The 23,995-nt window shown below is 46.5% G+C and overlaps 1 protein-coding gene across 3 annotated transcripts in view; it reads left to right on the forward strand.

The window, feature by feature from the left end:
• The window catches only part of LDLRAD4 (low density lipoprotein receptor class A domain containing 4), a gene marked incomplete at both ends in the record, with an annotated part of 167,114 nt that overhangs the window by 138,072 nt on the left and 5,047 nt on the right, over positions 1–23,995 (forward strand). For all 3 annotated transcript variants that reach the window (XM_079533305.1, XM_079533306.1, XM_079533307.1), the window contains one exon: positions 17,902–18,056. In XM_079533305.1, coding sequence (XP_079389431.1) covers positions 17,902–18,056 — 155 coding nt within the window. The remainder of the gene's footprint in view (positions 1–17,901; positions 18,057–23,995) is intronic.

A 23,995-nucleotide genomic window follows, 5' to 3' on the forward strand; every position in this document is an offset into this window, starting at 1 on the left:
ATCATAGCCTGAAAGGAAAGCAGAGTTTGGGGGATGGAACAAAATTTTAGCAGCTTTGTTGTTTTCCAGCTGTTGGTAGTGAAGACGACTGTGTGTGTTAATACTGTTCTGTGCTGCAACTACACTGTTTGTGTGTCCATCTTATTCATTTTTTTTTAGTTAAGTTGAACGTTTCAGCTTTCATTTCTGTTTTCTTAAGCCTTTGATTTGTAGTAGGAAACAGCTTTGTTTGTGGTACTATCTGAGCCTTGTTTTCCTTCTTTCTTTCACTGCTCAGAAGAAGAGAGCCCAAAGCATCTGCAGTGCAGAAAATGTACTGGATGTTCATTTCTCCTGCTAGCCCCTTTAGTCTGGCTGCATGTTTACTGCCTATGGCCTGGTGGGAGTTTGTCCTACAAGAGCAAGCTGTCTTGGTGATTCACACTAGATGGTACCTGATACATGGGAAATAATATTTGCTGTCAAAATGGTAAAAAGGCTTCCTTCAGGGTTTGTCTGGGTTTTTATCAGCTAGGCAGCTGAAGAGCTGAGAGTACCCAGAATTCTATGCAGTGGATGTGAGCATTCTGTTCCTCTCGTTTCATAAGAAATTCGTCTTTTTTTGTTGTAGTGCCAGACCTTCAGATTGTTCATGTAAGGACTGTCTTTTTTTAATTACATGTTGCCCAGGTCACTGGAGCTATGATTCTGGACTGGGAGCTTCGTGTTTCCATAGCACAAATAGTAAGAATGAATTAGTTTTACCATTATGTCTTTTAACAACCATGGACGAAATCTGAAACTGAGGTCTTGTAGTTCTTCATAACTAATGATCCCACTGTATAGTCTGTATTATTTGTTGTTATGATGATTTGGGTTATCTGTTTCCAGCCCAGTTCAAGTATTTTTGTTTCTGTAGCAATGGGCTGTGTGTATTCCCTGCCAAAGCCATCGTGCTCTGTTGCTTTAAGGTGCCCAGAGCTAATGCAGTAGTATATAAAAGTATCTTTACACACTTCACACTATTATGATGCTAAATTATTTAGGGTTTTGAAAAGGCATTTAGTTCTCTGCTGAAAGATGATTCAGATGAGTGGTGGTTATTATTCAATGTATATTTGTCCATAAATGCATATAAAAGGTGGAAATGTTAATTTTAGTTTCACTGAATCTACCAGGCTGGAAACTAAATGCAAATTTGAGTATGTATCTCTGTTGTGTTTTGCCTCTAGCAGCTTTTAGAATCACAAATGCACATTTTTAATGACTAAATGCAACATTAACAGTGAGCCATTCTGCCCTAGTTGTTTCATTAGAGAATGGACTTGCTAGAGACTGCTTTTAAAGTAGACATGTCTGTCTAATCAAGGAATTTAGAAAAACGAAAAAAGAATATTAAAAATAATATTAAAGAGAAAAGGAGATTATTTGTTTCTGCTTAAGCTTTTGAATGCTAGCTGGAACGTGAAGCAAAAGGAAGAGGTATGAAGTATGGCAATGTGAAACAAGCTTTTCTCCAGAAACTCCTATTTCCATTACATCCTGCCTCAGTTGCACATGAGGCTGTCGCAGCCCTGCGGCTAGGATCCAGCACTGGCATTGCAATGGACAGCCATATACGTTCTCTGTAGGTTTGTGTGGAAATACTGACAGAGATGGAGGACTATAAAGGAGTAAAGGCAAACCATCAGGTTATTATATCTTTTTCCAAGTGTTTAGGTAAAACACTGCTGCATTTTAGGAAGTAAAGAGTGAAACTAAATCATTTTGAAAAGCTACTGTAGCCTTCCCTTCCTTTTTTGCATTTTGCTTTCTGGCACTGATACTCCCTTAGCACAGGTGTTGCTCTGTTACGTGTCCTGGGTGGAGAGCATGGCAATGGCTGCCCTGTATTCCTCCTTCACAGCTGTGATTTGGGGGTGGCCTGTGCCTTGGTGCTGGGACTGCCTGCAGCTGAGGTGCCCGTGGGTGAGCAGCTTGCCCAGCTCAGTGGGACATTGTGCCCTATAGCTCAGAGCAGTTTGCATACAGCACATCACTCCTATGTAAAGAGTCCAATGTCCACCTGAATGAGGTCTGACTGCTTTTTAAGGAGAAATGGAGTTGGACCCTAATTGAGAAGCCAAATTGTATGAGGAACAACTGAGGTCCTTGGGTTCTCTCAGCACAGAGCAGAGGAGCTGAGGGGAGGCCTGATGGCGGCTGCAGCTCCTCACAGGGAGTGGAGGGCAGCGCTGAGCTCTGCTGTGTGTGACAGCGACAGGGCCCGAGGGAACGGCATGGAGCTGTGTGAGGGGAGGGCGGCTGGGGGAGAGGGACAGGGGCTGCAGCACAGGGCGGTGGGCATGGAACGGGCTGCACAGGGCTGTGGGCACGGCCCTGAGTGCTGGAGTTCAAGGAGTCTTTGGACTCCACTCTCAGACCCAGGGTTTGAACGTTGAGTGGTCTGTATGGGGCTGGAAGTTGGACTCAATGATCCCTGTGGATCCCCTCCAGCTCAGGGTATTCTGTAATGCTGAGTCCAGCCAGCAGATAACACATGGCACCAGTTCCTGGCCACTTCCACTTCCCTTTTCTTTCCTAGCAACATGAAGTAGATCATCTTATTCTGCTAGTTCCTAATTCCCCACATGATTACAAACAAACAAACAAAGAAACAAAGAAATGCTGCAAAGTTCACGTGAAAAAGGCAGAGCAGTTCCCCTCCATGTGTGCCTGAGCACTCCATGCGGCAGCTGTGGTGAGGCGAGGCAGGAGAGGCTGCAGCGCCATGTCCTCTCTGTGCCAGCAGGCTGGGAAGGCTCTGGGAAGGTGGCTTCATGCCGAGGTCATGTCAGGCACCACGTGTACTCTGTCACCAAGTTTTAACTCGTTCATGTGAGGAAGGAAACAGCACTACAGGGGGAGATGACCTTTTCAGAGAATGAATGTCGTATGTCCTTGAGGCTGCCAGGCCTAAAATTAGCTACAGGTCAGGCTTTGTTTCATATGCTCTCAGCTGCCCTCCTCAGCGGGCATGGTAGGCACTGAGGCCTGGGAGTGGGCTTCTCGTGACTGCGTGTGTGTCACTCCGTCATGGGACAGGGATGGTCAGGTGGTGCAGCAGGGCTGTAGGAAGGGATAAACTGTTAGGGGTGGGCAGGTGAGGTGTTAGGGGCAGACATTATGCTGGCAGTCCATTTACACTACCAAATTTACCCTGTTAGGGCTGTTTTGGGTGTCCCAGCATTAGAAGCTTGTGGTGGGTTTGCAATTCTATGTAAATACAGTTTGATTCTCATGTAAGGGTACTGAAATCAAGTAGTGCCACTGTAGAGCCACTGCTGTTTTGGATGGTGTATTAAGCAGACATGCCATTAAAGTGTGCTTACTCTGTGAGCTGTCTTCATCTTACCCAGACTCCCTCAGCACCCCATATCTACATCGAGCAGTGTAAAAGCCCACATAGTGGCAGGGGGAGAGTGTCAGGTAAGCCTGAACCACCACGCTTTGGACCTTTCTGTGAGCTGCTGTGCCACAGCATGCTGAGAAGGTAGAATTTGGGTTTTTGTCTCATTCCTCCCTGTCTGTCCTTTTGTTTCTTGCAGCCACTCTGGGAAGGCAGAGGTTTTGCAGCTCCCCCCATTAATCCCTTCTGACCAGGCTGCAATTCCAGCTGAGTGGTACCTATATTAGAGAGAGGGAGTGCCACAGGGTGTAATGCTGCACTAAGGGTTTTACACTTGTCGTCTGGCTTGCTGCATAGTCAGGATAAGTCATAACAGTTTCTCCAAATCCCTGTGAGGTTTTTTTTCTTCCAAATGAAGTGATTAGCTTCTGCTGTAAACTTCCCCTTGTCTCGGGCATCCAAGCCTTGTGCTGAGCTTGACAGCATTCAAGATCTCCTGCCCACATAGACTATTAGGTTCTGCTTATCCTTCGTTTCCACTGCCTGGTGAAATATTAGATAACGGGGAAGAAGCTTATCTTACATGCGTCTGAACTGACAAATATGGCAGCCTTTCAGTAAAAAGGCTAATGCAGACGAGGCCTTTTTCCTGGCTAGAATAAGAATGAGGTCGGTTCTTGTCTTCTGCCATTGACAATGGTCAGATGCGTGCAGCGTGATTTCCATAGCATCCAGACAGTCAGAGTACCTAATATCTACCTGTCTAGTCAATACATCAGCTGTGCCAGAGCACAGGGCTGAAGTTTGTCATTGAAGCTCATTTCTAATGCATCACAAATGGATCTTCCACTGGTACTCCAGGGTAAACATTGTAAGCTGCACAAATTTATTTACCAGCAATGACAAATAACTCTGTCAGTCACTTTTGTTTTGTTCCCTAAATAAGACATTCTCTGTAAATGCCTTTATGGATTTAATTTTTGCAGCTTTAAGCAGCAGAGGGAGGGGCGAGGGGGCATTTCTTACTGTTTGAACAATACTGTTAGGTTAATATTAATGTTTATTTCCCTGTGTGTTACTGCACATGAAAAATCAGTGTAATAATCTTCAGAGGGACCATTTCAGGATTTAACAACTGGAGGGCAGCAGCTGAGAAACAGTGTCCTGATGACAGCAGCATAGAGTGGAGTTTGCTTTAAAAACAGAGCTGAATAACTGTTTCATATTGTGGTGGGTGCTACCTGGAGGAGGAGAAGAGGGAAGGAGATGGCTGCTGCCTGCAGAGTGCTGAGCAAGCCCTGCTACTCGTTGCAGAAGTTTCTTGGATCGCCTCAGGCACGGAGCCATGCTTGAAGTTTAGCACTTCCATTTTGAGCAGGAATACTCACCACTATAGCGTGGTGTAGTTCTGCATTACATTCATGTAGATATTTTGGGAAATTGTTTTCCCAGTCGTAAATCCTGAACTATACGTTTGCTATCAGATTCTCAGTCACCAGCTAAAAAACAGAATGTCTGACAGCCCATAAAGCTGGGGATCTGGTGGGAGAAACTGGTAGCCTTTTTAGAAAAGAAGGAATGGAAGTTAATGCCTGGCTTGCTGCAGTACAGCAAAATACAAATGTGCTCTGAATGGAGGAAGTGGAAAGAGTTGTTAGTTGAGCAAGCCAGACGCACCTAGACAGCATCCTGAGCCGCTGCCAACACACACTGGGTTTTTGGACCTTTTCCAAGCTTTGTTCCTGAAAATGAATTGTTCAAGATGGGAAACTTTGAAAATTGCATTGACCAGTGAGCCGTGTGGGTGTTGGGTGTGCGAGCGCAGATGGAGACAACTCGGGCTTTGGATCAGGGCTAGAGGCTCAGGGAGAAAAAGTGGTGATCAAAGTTTAGCCTGCATTTTGTTCATTTGCAGAAGGTGGTCTGCAGTTTTTTATTTGGTTTCTTCCTTACAAATGGGATTAATTCTGTCCTTGGAAACTGAGTAAGGACCGTAGGTTGGATCATTTTGTTTAGCCGTTGACTTGCTTTGTAGCTGCAGTTCAGTTTCCTTCCATATAAAATCCTTTCCACATCTACTTCACAGGAGGAGCACATGAAGAAATTAAGTAACATCTCTAAACTGTTCTAAATATGTAAAACAATGGATATATGCTAACTAAAGCATTATTTATTCAATGCTTTGATAACCATGTTGCAAAACAAATGAGGAGGTGGGGATATCTTTTGGAACAGAATATACTGCGTTGCCTGCCTTGATCTGCATTAGACATCTGCACTGTGAAGTACAAGCAATGCTGAAAGATGCACTGAGAAAACAAATGGGTTACAGCAGTGTTGTGTTAGAAATGGCAAAATGTGTAGGCAACAGAGTACAAAAGCTACTTCACTCACAGGCAGAGTTGTAAAGTATTAACTGAAGAAATACAACAAAAAAAGATAAAATGTGAACATTTTGGAAACTGGGACTCATAGTTCTTTATGCAGTGGAAATTCACGCTGCTAAAAAAAAAATAAAGAACAACTTTTTTTTAAGCAGAAAAACAGACCTTCAAAGTTCTGAGATTTAACACTCAGAATGACAACTCTTGACTCTAAAAGTAAAAAAACAAAGCAAAATGAAAAAAAAAAAAAAAACCCCACCTTCTTGGATATTTTTAGAGGCATTCAGGTTGAAGCTGGCTTTGAGGAAGACACTTAGAATGAACAAAAAGTCCTAGACTGGGATTTGAGAGCAACAAATCTAAGAGGATACAAAGAAAAAGTTCCCTGGCCCTTTTAATTTCAAAATGTCTAAGCAGCCTGCTCCAAAACAGATAGACTTAGGCTGGGAGCCAATTTGGACTGAGTGACAGATTCATGCTCCTCATATGCACAGTCGTGGCTTGAGCAATCCCCTTCTTACCGTCTTCTGTGTGTAAAACAGAAACTAGATGTGTCGACGGCAAGGTGAAGGTATTTGATGTGGCTAAAAAAACAGGATGAGTGCTGCAGTGGGTGTGCCTTTTCTAATTAATTTAGCAAAACTGCAAATACAATGACACACAGCTTCCAAGTCAGGAAGTATGGCTGTTGAGGCGGCAGCAGCAGCCCAGCCTTGCTGTGCTTGCTCAGTGCTGGATGGCCATGTCTCTGTACCTCACTGCCATTGGCAGAGCTCGATGGTTCCTGTGAGACCCTTGTCATGTTCCAGTGGCAGCAAGGGGAGCACATTCCCAGGGAAGCTCTTGCTGTATGGTGTAAAGTTGTGATTGTGAATAATTACAAGTTTTGCGCCACACTGAGTTGAGACGACATCACCAGGAGAATTGGCTGCTGGGCAGTACTGATGTTTTTAGGACATGGTTTCTCCTGAGTATGCAGCGATATGTTAAGCAGTGGAAGAGGATCCTGATGTCATTCTGCTGAATTCATGTACTTTGCCCTTCTGATCAAGCTTAGCAGACACACTTCCATTTGTTTTAATTATTTTATCTCCAGGTCTGATTTCAAAACAGGTTCACACATGGGTGAAATTCTGGTTGAGAAGTCGCTCTCCTCCAGGTGACGGGGGCTCAGCACCCGTTGGGACACAGCCTGCCACACTGGTACAGCCCCTCATGCTGACCTGCTGACCTGGGAGCAGGTAACATCTGCTGTAGGCCCCAAAAAGCTACCCAGAGTGAGAAACAGCAGTGACTTATACAGTCATATATGTGACCTGTAAAAGCAGCCATTTAGGGAGGCTGAGTTGCTGTGGGTAGGTGGCCAGCGCACACCTCAGGTACCAGACATGTCCTAGATCCTGCATCACATGCACACCACTGCACAGTCTCACCAGTTGTTTGTGGGGGACTTCTGAGTGGCCAGCGGGCCACTCAGAACTGTTACACAGGTAAGGATACTGGGTGCCATGAAATCCTGGAAAAATTCCCTCAGCACTTTTGGTAAATGTGCAACTGGGATTTGCTGTTGTGACAGCACATCCGAAGTGCTGTAAGAATAACCTGCCTACTGGCACACGGGCCTGCCTCTCATTCCCTTGTTGGTGGGTGAGCTGTCTGGGCTGTTCAGTGAACTCACAAATGAGTCAAGTTTGTCTTGGTGACAGGGCATCGCACATGAAGGCCATGTGGGTTTTAATTACAAATGACCACATTAGCAAGTGTGAAGCATCAGTAGTTTTGCTACCCAAACTGGGGCCAAGAGTTGGTAGAAGTGAGTACTGGTGGATGTGCTTTATAGCCCCTTCCCACTCCATGTGTGCACATCCATGCACACTGCATTTTTTGCAACCATGCAAACAAATATTTACTGTCAAAACTTCAACAAGGAAATGCATGCAGAAAGTTTCATCCTGCCTAAGCGGGTTGTAATGGAATCCCATGAGTGGACTACACCGAAACGCTGCTGGTGAGTCACAACAGTGTCAGATGTACAATTGTACTAAGTGGGAACATGCAATGAAGTCGTCTGAAATGCAGCCTCCCATCCAAAAATACCAGCCAACCAAATGTGAGACGCATTAGCTATCAGTTCCCAGTGTGTCTGATGAGATTTCAAGCAAATTTTGTTGGGTTTTTTTTTTTTTTGTTTGTTTGTTTGTTTGTTTTGCTGTTACATTTGGAAACATACTTTTGCAGCTGTTTGGGGCCTGCCATTTTTTCTTTGGAAAAGGGCACCTGTCCCTTTGCTGCCGGACAGATTTTGAAAATGCACCTTTGTGATTTTGGAGTTTCCACCTTCAAAAGTGGCCAAGCAGTCCCAGCTTCACATGGTGCCATGCTTGGTGAGGCCATGCTCTGTGGCAGTGCTGCCCTGCGACCAGAGGGGACTGGCACAGGCAGCCAGGTGTGAGGTGCCACTGGTTCTGCTGGAAGCAAGAGTACAGTGACTGCCTTGGGTGGGCCTGGTTGCGTTTTGCATAAAGGAGATTGGATTCCTGTTTCGTATCAGGTTGCTAGCATGCTGTCCATCAAGTGTTGTTAGGAAATCAGGTTTTAGAAGCTACACCAGTTTTGACATGCTGCTTTAACATTCTTCTGCCTGCAGTAGGGCAAGACATCGAAATCTGATGTTGTCATCACACTGAGTTGTGAAGCATTCTCTCTCTCTCTCTCTCTCTCTCTTTTTTTTTTGCTTTCTCTCTCTTGCACTCTGTCATATGGAAACCAGATCAAGATTATGAAATTATTGCCCACAAACTGTGATCTTCTTTCTTTTTTGTGGTGGGAACTGACAAGCCAGTGACGGAGTGGTGCTGTTGGGACTAGCTGTTCACGTTGCACACATTTGTATGTATCGGGAAGCGCCGAGCTTGGCGTGCTTCTCGGTTGGCACGCAGGCTGGTGAAACGTCAGATTTTTAATCGTGATAAAGTTCACGAAAGAAGAAATTATGGCAGATGTTTCCTTTTGTCAGAGATGAACTGAATCATTAAAATGGGCTGTGATGGGCTGTGAGTAAACACCGTCTCTGTGAACATGTCAAAAGGCTGAAGAATGCAGACCATTCACGTACTGTTAGAAACCATGTGGTCTGAATGCTGTATTACCAAGCTTTTCTCCTTAAATGCAGAGCATGAATCTTATGAATTTTTATTGCCTTTATACAGAATGAAAAGATAACATACTCTGCGTTGGTAAAAATAGCTTCTGCAGCACGGTTGTCATTTCGCTGGGTGTTTACCCAAAGGTGTACTTTTCACAAGTAGCGGTGAGGGATGCAATTCCCATTGAGCATTGAGCTTGCTCTCTTAATTCCCTCTTTTCTCTATGATGTTTTGTTGGGAAACGCTGCTGATTGCTGAGAAATGCCTGTGATGGCACATTAAAACGCACAACCCAGAGCAGCGAACACACCCCGATATTCTAGCTATGCTTCTGGCTGCTGCCAATCGGATATGGATATCCTGCAGAAAGCATCGCAAGGCTGTGGGATTCTCTGTGGGCTTTCTCTCAATCTCCTGTCTCACACATTCTGTGACATCTGCACTCTCGCCCAGGCCATTAGTCAGAAGAGTGGTGCAGTATGAGGAACTGCCCAGTGCTTCCCCATGAGCTGAATGCATGATATCTGCAGTTGTCCTCACTCTTGCTGGCCTAGGAAGACTTGACTATATCTGGATCTTATTCTCAGTGTTGTCAGTTCTCAAGATTGTAAACTTGTAAACGGAGGGGCTTCCTTAAATCTGCAGCTGCTGGAATCGAAGCAGTTCACAAATATCTCCATTTTAATTCAGAAGTCAAAGATACACTTTGTGGGATCTAAGATCTAAGATCTAAGATGGGATCTAAGAATGTCCCAAAGTGCTGTTTTGTGCCCTTCTTCTGATATGAGGAGCCAACAGAGAATTGGACAGAAAGTATTTCTTTATATCATGAAATAGGTTGTAAGCAGTAGCAAATACAAATCATCACACATGCTCACTGTCTCAGTCCCCATCTTTTTTCTGGGGGGTGCACTGCAAGCAAGGTGAATGTGTTTTTGCTGACCAGTTTAAATACTCTTAAACTGTGACCCCTAATCCAGACTGAATACATGGACTTACTGAGGGAAAACATGTATGTGTGTCCATGTAATTTGATTTAAGCAAGGCTGCAGGAGCCAGAAGGAAGGAACTTAGTGAAACAATCACACAGGTTTCAGTGCTGACAGTTGTTAATGGCAAAGCACCTGTAGTTATTGCACCACGGAAATTGGTGGATATGCAGTGTGCTTTTTAAATTTGCATAAGTTTTTACACTTCTCTTGCACCATAGGACCTTAATCCATCATGAAACCTCGTTAGAAGCTGCGCCATTGTATCCTGAGGCAGATGGCAAAATCTGTGAGTCACTGATTTGCGATCAAGGAAGGAAACTGAGTCTACAATTCTGAGGAAAGAAGCTCCCCATTTGGGATTCATTTACACAGCTCCTTTTTATAAAAATCATTAGTGCTATAAACTGTCCTTTATTGTTAGGAGAAGGAATTTAACAATGCAAATAAAACAAAATACTGTGGCAGAGCAATTTTATGCTTGATTGTAATGTTTAATGGCATGTTCTCCTAAAGAGATTTTCTCATCCTTCAGACCTATCGTGTGTGACTCACTTGATTTCCAATGGTCTGAACACCCCCGATTTTATTCCTGGGGTTGTTTTCTCTATAGCAGTTTCTGTAAACGTGCTGCAGCATAGGGTTATCCAGGGCTAATATCCCTTGTGATTATACATCCAGACAGCATGTATGTAAATGCTGCAAGACAAATGATGAGTTAACCATGGGATAAAAGAATGAGAAGAAAACTCCTTCGTTTTACTCTAGATCCATTTTTCAGTATCAGTGTATTTGCAGGCTGGAACTAAATGATCTTTAAGGTCCCTCTGAATCCCAGCCATTCTGTGATTCTAGGGTTCTGTTCCCTTACTCACTTTTAAATGCTAATGCTAGCTTTCATTGGCATTGCATTTTAAAAAATGAACATTCTTTTTTTGCTAGCACTGGCCTCAAAGGGTGCATTACATTGCTTTTCTCCCTCAGGTTTGATTCCATGTTTTACATGTTCCTCTCTTTATTCTTTCAGGTACTAGACTGCAATGTCAGTGAGGCAGAGTTTCCTATCTCTAAGCCAGCTGATTGTATTAATGTCAGAAATAAAATACAGCTCATCACATTCTGCTTGTATTCTCTGTACCTCGTTGTAATCCTTGCTCAGTTTTCCCTTCTTGTGTTAGTTCTGTATTTTGCCCTTAGGTTTTTGTTATTTTGTTGCGGTGGTGGCAGTGGTGGTTTTTTTGAGATCCAAACTCTGGGTTTTCTTGTGCTCTTACAAAGGTTTCTGCACTGTCCAGGTTTTTAAGTCTATCCTTACACCTTAGGAAGCACTGAAATACTATGTTAGTCTGTTCCCCATTGTTTTCTTTTCCTGGCTGCCTGGGAGTTCGATGGCAATTGGGATTTATGGACTGAATAATCCACCTGGCAGGAGACATTCTAACCCTGAAAAGCGTGCTTTGGTGGAAGAATGAACACTCCTTTTTGTGTGTAAAATACCGCTAATAGCTTATTTAGCAACCTATATTTCTACAACAGGACTTTCTGTTTTGTGCTGGAGGTGGATTCTTGCATATGCATGCATTCTAGCACCCATGCTAATTCTGTCTCTACTTTAACTTTCATCTGTTCCTATGGTAGGATAACGCATGGTGTGATCTCTCAGCTTTTTTAATGTGATCCTTAGTGCATCTCTTCTAGCTCCTGTTTGAATGAGCTAAAAAACATGAAGTAATGGAGGATGACTCTTTCCTGTAATTGCTGGAAATTGTGTGGAAACATCCGCTGAGACTGCGGAGTTCAGTAAGGTACTCCATTGCAGCTGCGAGTGGAATAACTTGGAATAATCATGGAATTACTTGCCTGAAAACTTCCCAGTAAGTTTTCTCTTACCTACATGGCTCATTATTACAACCTATGGTTAGATTGGAGCTCAAAATAAGTAAAACTTATGAAATACTATCAAAATGAAGGATGTAAGGGATTGCGGTGTTCTCAGCAGGGCCTCCAGCACAAGATGGATGTGGAGCTGTTGGAGCAGATCCAGAGGAGGGCACCAAGATGCTGGAGCACCTCTCCTGTGAGGGCAGGCTGAGAGAGCTGGGCTTGTTCAGCCTGGGGAAGGCTGCAGGGAGATCTCATTGCGACCTTTCAGTACTTGAAGGGACCTTATAAACAGGAAGAGGATCAATTTTTTTATGCAGTCTGATAGTGATAGGACAAGGAAGAATGGATTTAGACTAAGAGAGGGGAAATTTAGGTTAAATGTTAGGGGGAAATTTTTCACTTAGTGGGCGGTGAGGAGCTGGCACAGCTGCCCAGAGAAGCTGTGGTGCCCATCCCTGGAGGTGCTCAAGGCCAGGTTGGATGGGGCCCTGGGCAGCTGAGCTGCTGGGGGGCAGCCCTGCTTATGGCAGGGGTTTGAACTGGTATGATTCTGTGTTTTACTGACAGTTTAATGTCAGTGATTAAAAGAAGAGGGAATCGCTGTACACTGGTGTTCAATGTAATGGGTACTTATATGGAAATTTGGTTTTCAGCAACTCACCTTTGACCCTTTTGGGATGTTTCCATGGTCTGAGCAGCCTGTGCCGATCATCTTCCCCTGTGCCCAGAGCTTCCTGTTCCTTGTTCTAGGAAATTCCATCCCTTCTTTCCAGCAGTGGTATGGGAGCCAATCACCAGCAGTGCAGTCTCCAGGCTAACTAGGGCTGGGGTAAGATCAGCATGGCAGCATTTAACCTCACTGGAGGAGACAGCTGTAAATTACCTGAGCTGAGACTGTGTGCGAGGACACATAAACCTGCAGTGGGGATAATTCATGAGCAGATTTTGTCACTACCAGGATAAACAGAGCAAGGATAGTCAGAGCTGAAATGTGATTACTTTTCAAACAGCATGCTATAATTCTGTGTCCCAGACTGAACCCTCCATCCAGCACACAAAAACAAGCCACTGCATGGTGTGGCTACATGAACTGTGTGGGTTGTGTGGCTAACTGTGCACATCAAGGACTGCTGTGTTTTTGTGGGAAAAAAGATTTGGAGGCAGCTCTTTGACTGAGGATTGCAGAGGATGATTTAAAAAAAAATAGAAGAAAAAAAGAAATCAATTTCACAATCCTTCCTATTAATGCATAATAAAAAACAGCTTTAACAGCAAGTTAATTTGAAGGACTTAAATGCTGTCCTCGTCTGCATTAAATCCCTCCACAAAACTTGCTGGTTTTGGCTTGTGTCACTAATCTCCACACTGTTCCCATCTGGTTGGATCCTTGCACCTAATCACATTAAACAAAACCACATAATGTATCTAGGTATGTATGTGCTGGCACATCGGTTACCTGCGTGCACTGCAAGTGGGAAAAGCCCTTAACGCTCCCCTGAGCCCCAGCCCCACGCCACCAGGCTTCCCCCGCAGGTTGCCCACAGGGGACAGCTGTGGGCAGGGGCAAACACCACCTTATTTTCCAGTTTCAAAGCAATGCTTTTGGTCTTATTCTTCAGCAGCTTTGGACGTTATAGTCATTCATGTCTGTTGAGAAGCAGAGGGGAAAAAAAAGGGGTAAAAGTGATAGTCATATTGAGAAAACAGCGTCTTCCCAGTTTTGCTCAGCAGAGATTGTATTTTCTTCCATTTCAGAGATTACCATCTTTAGTATGAGTAAAATAAAAAGGCAGGTCCTATGGGTTGCAGAATTAGTTTGTTTCCACAGTCACTAGGAGACAGGTGACAGATCATTACAGCTAGCCTTAAAATATTGCACCTCTGTCTTACCCAGTTTAACCAGCCCTCGGCTTTCCCATTAAGGTGCTAGACTGGTGGTGGTTTGCAGAGAAGCACTGCGACTCAGTACGCCTGGGGAGTTCCAGCTGTTTCCCCAGCACAATGGGTGATGGGGTGGGGTGGGACCTCCGCCACCAGGCAGGGAACCTGAGAAGGAAGCAAAGTCCCCGTTGGTGCTGACAGCAGCTTGGTGGGATACCTGGCACTTGTTCAGCACCAAAAGCCGAGCTGTCCAGCCCTATGCAGCAGGGATGCGGGAAGGTCTGTCTGCATGGCTGTGCTGAGCTGACGGGCAACTGACATGGGATGGTTTGTCCTCTTTCAGCTTTCACCCCTTGAGACCAAGTTGGTTTGGCTTCCTGAGTCCGGTCCATATATCTGCAGCCATGGGGCGTGTGGGGAGCAGCACTATTGCCATGCAGACCAGAGCGGTTCCTGGGGCTGACAGCATGGCAGCCATGCTGTGGTAGGGCATGGGGCTGCACAGCAGTCTGCTACCCAGCCCAGACATCAAGCGAGGGCTGAGCACCCTCCTGCCTACAGAAGTAATGGCTTAGGGGTGAAGCTGCGCCCCAGCTGCCGCCAGCAGAGGCAGCTCTGTGCTGGGGCCGAGGCAGGCAGAGGGGCTGAGAGTCATGCCAACAACACGTGAAATAAGACCAAAATCTGTGGTATTTTTCATTCCCCTCCCCCTCCTTTTTTTTTCTTTTCTTTTTTTTTTTTAATTTTTTTTTTTCCTTTTTTGACTTTTGCGTGTAGATGGTTTGAGGTTTTATGGATTATTTCTTTTGGCGGTTCTCGTTTTGCAATATCACACCAGGATGCGTCTCCCTAGTATCGTAAACCCCGCGTCTGTCCCCATAGCGTCGCATCATCCAGCGGCCGAGGTTCCGCGGCCCCTCTCATTCCGCGGCCGGAAAGGCGGGCGCCGGCGGTGAGCCGCCCTCGTCGTCCGCGCGGAGGGTAATGGCGGCTCAGCGCCGGGCGACCCCCCCCCGGGGACGGGCGGCCCCCTAGGGCCCTCAGGGCCGCGGGCTCCCCCAGGCGAGCGGCGCGGGGCGGGGGCGGAGGAGGAGGAGGAGGCGGGCGCGGAGGCGGGCGCGGAGCGGCGGAGCGGGGCGGCGGAGCGGCCGGGCGGGAGGAGGAGGGCGCGGAGGCTCCGCCGGGCGCCGGGCGGCCGCGGCTTAAAGAGCGGCGCGGCGCTGCGCGGTAAGGTCCGTCCGTCCGTCCTTCTGCGGCGCGATCCCCCGTGCGCGGCCCGCGGGAGGGCGGGGAGTGCGAGGCCGGGCGGGAGCAGCGGGGCCGGGAGCGCTGTGGATCGTTTCCCCGCGCTGGTTTTTTTTTTTTGTTTTTTGTTTTCTTTCTTTCTTTTTTTTTTTTTTTTTTTTTTTTTTTTTTTCCCCAATTATGATTTTTGCATCTGGTTTCAGCTAGAGCCTAGGAAGCGCGTTTAACCGGCTGAGACGGTTTGATCGTTAAGCGCGGTCGGGCTGAGGGCAGCCGCGTTCCGCCCGGTGTCTGCAGAGACAGACAGGCAGGCAGACAGACAGACAGACAGCAGAGCAGCCGGGCGCAGCTCGGAGGCGGGCGGGCGATGCGGGGCGCGGAGGCCCTCCTTTCCCAGCGGACACAGTATGTCCAGGGAGCAGCTTAACAGTACCGCGGTGAAGGATGCACGGTTAAGAGACCTGTTGTTGGAACGAGGTACTCCCGCTTCGCTTGTCGTTCGTGGCCGCGCGGGCGTTGCTCCGGGAGCTCCCTCGGACGGGCAGTGCGGGGCAGGCAGTGCGGGACGCGGTGGAGGGCTCGCAGGGCACAGCCGGCTTTCAGAGGGTGGTTTCGGGCATCGAGCCGGGCATTCCCACTTGCACGGGCAGGGATAGGGCAATAAATGATTTTTTTTTTTCGTATTTCTCTGTGAAGGTGTTTTCATTACATGTACGCTTGACTTTTTCGTGAGGAAAAGTATTATTCTGGAAAAAAAAAAAGAAACAACAACAAAAAAAAACAAAAACCAACAAAAACGTGGTACAAGTGCTGTTTGCTGCATGTGAAGCAGTGTGTCTGTCCGTGCATGGGGCGGATACCGGGAGGTGAAGATGTCCCGTTTCCCTATCCCCCTGCCCTCTCCCCCACTTTATTTATGGAAAAAGTCCATATTAGGACAAAGCCGTGCCGGGACGGCAGCGCGGGGGCTGCCACACGTCACCGGGGTCCCTCGCCCCCCGCACGTGTGCCAAGTGCGTGTGCCCAAACGCCGGGAGCCGTTCCCCTGCCGCGAGCGGTGCCAGCGAGCGCAGACGGCCTCAGCCCGTGCCTTTTGCTCTTTCCCTTTTCCTATTAATAACCCGCTGGTGAGCCCGAGGGGCAGGAGGAAGAGGAGGTTAAAACGCCTCTTTCCTTCCTCTGGAACAGCAGCAGGATGCTTTGTGGTGTTCTAATGTCAGCGGCAGAAGGCTGAGCTTGGAAAATCCCATGTGCTCATGCGTGTGTGCCGCGATCCTATCGCATGGCCGCGTATAGTGTTTCAGCCTTGCACGTCCCGGCGATTCCCCCGCCCTCCCCGGAGGGAAGTGCGCACAGCCCCAACCGCTGGTTCCCGAAGGAGAGGTGCCGTCCTCTGCCGCCGAAATGCCGGGGCCTCGTCCAGTGTAGAAGAGTGCCCTTGGCGGACAGAGAAGTGACGTGCCATTCCAGTGATCTCTGCATTCTAGGAAAGCCTAAATCAACATTGCCGGTTTTGTGTGGTGCCCTTTAGCAGCGCTCTCTCTGTTTCCAAACTAAAGCATTGCATGGACCAAAGTGGGGGAAAAGCCAAAAGAATTTGGGTCAAAGAAACCCTTTTGATGCACGGTAGCCACAGACTCTGAACTACAGCTGTGGCAAGCCTCTGTTGGGTGCTTCTCAGCATTGGTCCCCCTGGGCAGCAGTGCGCTCCTGGCTCTTTGGGTCTGGGGGTTGGTTGGCCACAGTAGTGAGACAGCCTCGGGTTTCCTCCAGCTCCACCACATGCGATGCTGTGTGTGCAAAAGATGTGATTTTAGCTCGGTGTTGTAGTGGCAATGTGCTCATTTAAGCTTCAGCTACTGGTATTGCACAGAAGGTTGAGGATGACTACAAATGGAAGTGATAAGAGAGAACAGACTTGTTTTCTCCGATGTTTGCTTTGGCTTTTTATTTTTTTTTCCTCCTTTTTTTGGTGTCATTCTTCCCTCGCTGGCTTTTTAAAGCAAGAATTTTATATTGGTTCCTCCAAATTCATGTTTTTGTTCCCGAAAGTGGTGTGATTTTTGCAAGGTGCTGAGAACCAAGCAACTCCTGTTGCTTCTTTGCTTTTTGCTTGAGACCTCCTCCCATTAACTAGGGTTGTCATGAGAAGCAAGCAACACAGTTTCCATAGAAATACCAGCAACTGTAGCTTCCAAAGGGCAATTTCTTCCCTTAGGTTGCTCCTCCATGCTGCTCTGGCATAGCTGGGAGGGTGCAAAAGTGACTGCAAGTGACTCATTTCTAAATACACTTAGTGGTATGGGCAGAGCTTTGAGTATGGTGGTGGGCTCTGGTGGTAGTGTTCACTAAGAGCCTCGTTTCTTTGTAACTGTGGTGGTATTGAGTGCCAGAGCTCTTTTAGACTTACACCAGAATGGGAATGCCCTAGAAAAGTTAGTTCTTTTCTAGTTCAAGAGCAATAACTAATTGGAAAAGGTACCTTGTATAGATCCAGTCAGAGAAAAAGGTGGCTTTCAGTGGGCAACTTTCATACCACTTAGCTGATAAAAATTAAGGAAACTTTTCCCCCCTCCATTTTCCTGATCTTGGTTTTGGGTCCAGCAGCACGATGTGGATTGTTGGAACGCTGGGTGCTGTGTCCTGTGGCCTCGGTCTGTGAGCTTTGCTTTGAAGCTGCTGGTGGTGATTAAAATAGGGGATTTGCTTCATTTTGTTTTGTTTTTGCAGAAGAATTGTTTGTGCTAAAGACTTTGTTACCAGTAAAGGCAGCAGTGAAGGATCACTGAGAAATTTCTTACCTTAGACTTGCAGCCACTCACACAAATTGATTAGCAATGCAATAGAATGGAAAAAAAATCACACTTTTCTAGGGCACAGTTTTCTTTGCAAAACTTTGCAAAATGGACAGCATTGATTCTGATGAAATATGGAGCGTTTTCAGGTTATTTCTGTGATGAATTACACTGTGTGTGTGACTGACGTATTTTTCTTTTTTCTTTTAGCTGAACTGGAGTTTGTTCAAATCATCATTATCATTGTGGTTATAACTGTTATGGTGGTAGTGATCATCTGCTTGTTGAACCATTACAAACTCTCGACGCGCTCCTTTATCAACCGTCAGAGCCAAAGCAGAAGACAGGAGGATACTTTGCAGACAGTGAGTACCCACTCTGCTACCTAATTCCTTCTCATGCTGTGCTCATCTGCAGAGAAGCTCTGATACATGCGACTGTTTTAAAAATCTCTACCCTTAGTTTCAGTGTTTCCTATAGTTAGCTGCATTTATCAGTGGAAAAAATAGAATGCAAATTTAAAATTGGCTGCCTTTGAGTATTTTTAGGCCCTGCTATGTTCTATGAGTATATTGTCATTATATGCTTGGAGGTTCAGGTGTGACATACTGTTCTCTGCTGTGATTTGGGAGGGAATGAAGGAGAAACAAAGCCATTTACTTCCTTGGATGTGAAGAACTGAGACATGTTGTGACTTCTTGTATATTTACTAATGCCTGGAGTTTTACCACTGTTACTGTTCTACGGAGCTGCAGGGACACTTCACTGGATCCAGAGCTTTTCCAGTAGTTGCCCAGAAAAATGTGAAATCTTAGGCACAGTATCGTTCCCAGGGACCTGGAGTGGTTAAGATGTCTTGCTGGAGAGTGAAAGGCTTAACACTGAATTTCCATCTGGACTCACCAAGGCCGTCCATGGTCAACTCAGCAATATGTGGGTACCTAACTTGCCTTGTGAGATGGAAGTTTGATGGATGGCTTGCACCACTTCCTCGCTGGGGTTAACCACAGAGCATCCCTGACCTAGAGGTGTCCCTTTGAGCCTTCACTGCCAGCATCCCAAGTGTACTAGGGAGATCCTTTTTCTGATGTGCTTTCTGTCATCCTCTGAGCAGTGCCCTTGGTTTGTCTGCTGGCCGTGATGGCCAAAGAGCAGTTTGTGAGGTTCGCTTGGTGATGCACTGAGTTCCTGGCAGCTCTGCTCTGTCCACCTCTTCATTCCATTTCTCTGGCAAAGCAACTGTACGATGACAACTGAAAGGCACAGTCCCTGATAGTCTAAACTAGTATTCAGTCCAGTGAAGCTTAAACTACTGTTCTTTCCACACCAGTTGAGTCTTTCCTTTTGTTCTTTGTTCTCCTTATCAGAAGGACATAGTGAGAACTTCAGGGGGCCAGTCTGGCTGAAAACAAATTGTGTTTTTTTTAGCGCTCTTCCACTGAGGTGACTCTTCCACCTTGCAGGGGAGGAGAGAAGCCACCTCCTTGAGAGGAGGCAGCCTTGCTGCCTATCTCTCCGTTCCCCAGGAGTATTGAGCTCAAATTTGGTTACAGATGAAACTAGAGCTTGTGAAACCTTAACCTTGTTGACTTCTGAACTGGAAAAATTGACTGGATTAATTCAAGAATTTCTTTGAAATGGACACACTAACTCAAGAATCACACTTCTGTCCAGAGAACGTTAGCTATAATTGCAATGAGTACCTAAAATGACATGATTTCAGATAAAGGAAACACATTTTCATCTTCACAAATCTTTTAAAATGGCAGTGAGCTGTCAAATGCATGAAGTAACCCATTATTTCCTGTGCATGGTTCGTTAGTACTGACTGTTATTAGAGTGAATGGTGCCTTTTCTCTTGGAAACCAGGGAGGAAGCATCATCTTCTTGCAAATAAGGACATGTAATTTGACAGTGAGGACTCAGCAGCTGCTTTAGTATCCAAAACTGCTCTTCAGTCCTTTTTAAAACTCTGACTCAGTTTCGTTTTGATGGCACCTTTGTAAGTAATGGTGATCACAGTCAAGTGCGCACTTTGTAGGACTTGATAATGGGTTGGCAAGAACTGGTTGTTTATTCTTCTGAAAACTGACTGGTGTGGGTTTGTCAGCACAGTTACTCATCTTGGTTTCTGGTAAGCTGAAGCCATTCTTAAAAAACTGCCATTTCTGTGGGGAAGAGGACTGGAGAGTTCCTCTGAGGTCAGGTGTCAAATATGTTTGAGCTCTCCCTTGTCTTAGGCGTTAGAAGGAAATTCTGGCAGAAACCAGCTGTGTGCTCTTTGCAGCACAGACCACAGAAGTAGCACGCAGTGTCTGACAGTCAGGAAACAGAAGTATTTGTCTGGTCTTGTGAGACTGGAAGGCACCCATCCGGTCTTGCTGTCCAGAGCAGGTTGCCCAATACATGGCAGAGAAGACGACCTCATTGCAGCCTACCAGAACTTAAAGGGAGCTTATAAACAGGAGGGAGGGCAACTTTTTACATGGTCTGATAGTGACAGTAGAAGAGGGAATGTTTTTAAACTAAAAGAGCCGAGATTCGGGTTAGCTGTTAGGGGGAAGTTCTTTACGCAGAGATTGGTGAGGCACTGGCATCGCTGCCCAGAGAAGCTGTGGTGCCCCAACCCTGGAGGTGCTCAGGGCAAGGTTGGATGGGGCTCTGGGCAGCTGAGCTGCTGGGGGGCAGCCCTGCTTATGGCAGGGGTTGGGACTGGGTGGGCTTTGAGGTCCCTTCTGACCCAAGCCATTTCATGGTTCTGTGGTAGCATGTGCTGTCAGATGCGGGGTCAGTAATATGCATCGGTGTTTTAACCAGGCAGACACTGGTCTGCGTGCAAGTGCTGTTGGGAAGCGGGCTTTTTCCCAAGGGAACAGGCTTTTTGTGGTGTTCAGACTCTGAAAATGGATTTAAATGTTTATTAAGCACTAATGCGTCCAGGGAATGTCATTCTGACTCAGGCCTTTTGTCGGTAGAGAAATGATGAATGAAAACAGAGGAAGTTCAGCAGTATTTTTTAAAAGAGCACAGTAAACGAGCTGGCTAGTTCTGCAATGAGCCATGTGGAGAAAAGCACTCCTACCTGGCTGAGGCTGCAGAGATGTAGCTGGATCCTGCCTTTCTTATTCAATTGGGCTTTATTTTCTCCATGCCTGTGCTACATTGAGCCATGCACCTTTCCTTTGGTCCTCTATCTCTGGTGATGGTGCCTTCCAGCAGCTGAACTGTCACTGAATTGCACTGATTGCCCGGTTTGCCCACAGCCCCTCTTGTTCTGCTGCCTTTCAGATCTACAGCAGCCATGAAAGGGTGAGATCTCTGTCACCTTCATCACCGGCCTTACACCTGTAAAACCCATGGGCTTCAAAATAATGAAATGCAACGCGTGCTTACGTATTTGTGGGTTTCTGCTTCGTCTGGCTTTCTTCATGTTAAAAGAAAAATAGAAAGGGCCTGGAAGTTGAAATTCTCATTTCCAGAGATGAGAATATTAAAAAGAAGATGAAATATCACTGGGATCCCAGGTGCTAGTAACACTCAAAGGGTTGTAAGGGGACTGATCTCATAAAATACAATAGTTGCCTCCCAAGAAGTAGTGCTTACATTCTTGTTCTGCAGATACACTTTTCTGTATGGCCACTGGTTCAACTTCAGTTTTATATTCTTTCCTTTTGTTCCCCCTTTCTAGACCCTTACCACATTCTCATCTTTTCCCTGGTCTGTGTTTCTTTTATTTCCCTGATTGCTGTGTGGAGGCCTTAAGCAGACCACAGCAGGACATGGGCAGACTTCTGAGCTTTCAGAAGTACTAGGTTTTCCTGCCGAGGTGCAAGCCGTGCTGTCTCCCGGTGTGGATATTAAAATACACAAACCTTAAAAACACACAGACCCAGTTTGCTGCAACAGCTGAGATGGAGTTTAACCGCAGTCTTAATATGAGCAGAAATACAAGTTCAGGGGAGAGAACCATGAGCACTGCTGAGCACCAGCTGTGTTGGCGTAAGTGGTGTCTGTATCGCAGCAAATGAAATATTAAACATTTCCCCCTTCTGGCCAGCCCAGTGGCAGCAGGTGGGGTCAGGGCCGCGTCGCTGGAGAAAAGCCACTGTCGGCTTTGGAATGGAGCCACGCGGCAGCCCCAGAGAGGCACGTCCCAGGGGCGCAGGCAGTTGCTGTGCTGTGGGAGAGCTGAGGTGGTGTCAGACGCCGGGGCAGTACTGAGATGAATCGTGCTTGGTGGTGATTAATTCGGAGTGTCATCACCCGTGATTTCCAGGGGGACGTTGAGGGACAACTGATTCATGAAGTGACTTGCGGGGAGGTGCTTAATGAGCTTCTGACGGCACTAAATGGATTTCTCCCTCCCATCTTGGTGGCTTCTGTCATTATGTCTTTGTCTCTTACCAAATCAATGGGGAAGAAGTGTGGAATGTTGGCGCTGGTCTGCTGCCACTGGGGTCTGTCCTGAGTGCCCAGGCCCCCGAGCACAGGCGTAAAAGTGCTGTGTGCTGTCCCAGAACTGCTCTTTCCTAATAAAAGTGGAAATTCAGGAGAGTGAGAACTGTGAAAATCCCCATGCCGATGAGAACCTAAGTGTATGACCAGAGGAAAGCATAGATGGGAGAGGCCACCCTGCTTGGCCAAACCTCTTCCTTTGTGCCAGACATCAGCTGGCAGGAGTTGGATGCACATTGTGTTCTCCTGCCTGCTGGGAGAGACAGCGTGTTCTAGCTGCTGCTCTTTGAAGTCCGCCACAATGAAGTCAGAACACCTTTAATAAGAAAAGCAGCATTGAGGAGACCTACAGGTGGGACCTGAAGCGAGGAGCGCTGACTCTTGAGTGCTACTGACTCAGTGTGTCCTTGGGCAACTTGCTTCGTCTTTAAATCCTGGAACTGTAGGATGGCTCGGGTTGGAAGGGACCTCAGAACCCACCCAGCCCCACCCTGTGCTTTGTGCAGGGCTGCCTCCCAGCAGCTCAGCTGCCTGGGGCCCCATCCAACCTAGCCTTGAGCACCTCCAGGGATGGGGTACCACAACTTCTCTGGGCAGCTGTGCCAGCGCCTCACTGCCCTGTGAGTGAAGAATTTCCCCCTAACAGCTAACCTAAAGGAAGTATGATAATGTTTCCTTCGCTTCCAGAAGTGAAGTGGAAAAGTGTTGTGAAGCTGGGGAAATAAAGGCCTTAAGGCCTTAAAGCATCAAGTAATAGAAATAAGCACTGCAGATGTCAGGAGGCAGAGTAAGAGTGAGAGTCAGACTCTCTGTAATTCTCAAACCCCTGGTTGGTGCCGTGTGCCCTTCTGCCAGACACTGCAACCTTTCCTGCCTCTGGGAAATGCAGATCTTAAAGCAAAGAGCAGTCTGGCTGCAATGCTTGTCATTCTGTTAGGGACAGAGCAGCAGTTTTGCCTTGCTCGTATCTGGGACAGAAAGTGTTGCATCTTAGGAGCTTTGATGGACTGCATTGGCCAAGAGGCAGTTGGTGGGGACTTGTGTGTGTGTGTTCCCAGAGCGCTGCTTTAGTGTGGTGTAATATGGCACTGCCACCTAGGGCCGCAGTCAGAAACTGCACTGCCTGCTTAATGCTTCACCTGCTAAACAGAGGTGTATACGTACATATATGTGAATGTTAAGTATACATGTTTATGTTTTATTATATAAAATCAAAGGGGAAAGTGAGACGTTCTCAGTACCTGGAATGGGATGCCCGGGGAGGTGGTGGAGTCACTGGTCCTGGAGGCGTTCAGGAACCGTGTGGATGTGGCACTGGGGGATGTGGTAGTGGGCATGGTGGTGCTGAGTCAGTGGTTGGACCAGATGGTCATAGTGGTCTATTCCTACCTTTATGGTTCTCTGATTCTTTGAAATGCACTTCAGCAAGTGCAATGCTGACTTCTGTTTCTCAGGAAGTACCATTTCAGGCAGAGTTCTAAGTGTCAGAAGTTGAAAAGTGAAAAAAAGTGGGAAAAAAGCCAAAAATCACCTTCATGGATTCAGTAAATAAGCAAATTTGTGATGGTATGGCTTGGTTTAGCTTATTACAGTTTGAAGAGCATACATTTTTATCTGCAATTTATCTTGAGTTAAAAATTCCTCTTCCAGTACATTTCTTTCCTCTAGTACATTTCTTTCCTCCTGGCCATCAGTATGCTGATACTGACCCATGGTAGTTGGGTGGCAGTGAGAACTGCAGGAAGCACAGTGCTTAAAGGCAGCCTCAAGAAGTCTGAAGCTATAAATGTTCATAAAATACAACTAAAGCTAGTTAGTTAGGTTTATTCAGCGTCCTAAGTTCTAAACC

Source organism: Tetrao urogallus (genome assembly GCF_951394365.1).
Source record: "Tetrao urogallus genome assembly, chromosome: 3".
Lineage (NCBI taxonomy): Eukaryota > Metazoa > Chordata > Aves > Galliformes > Phasianidae > Tetrao > Tetrao urogallus.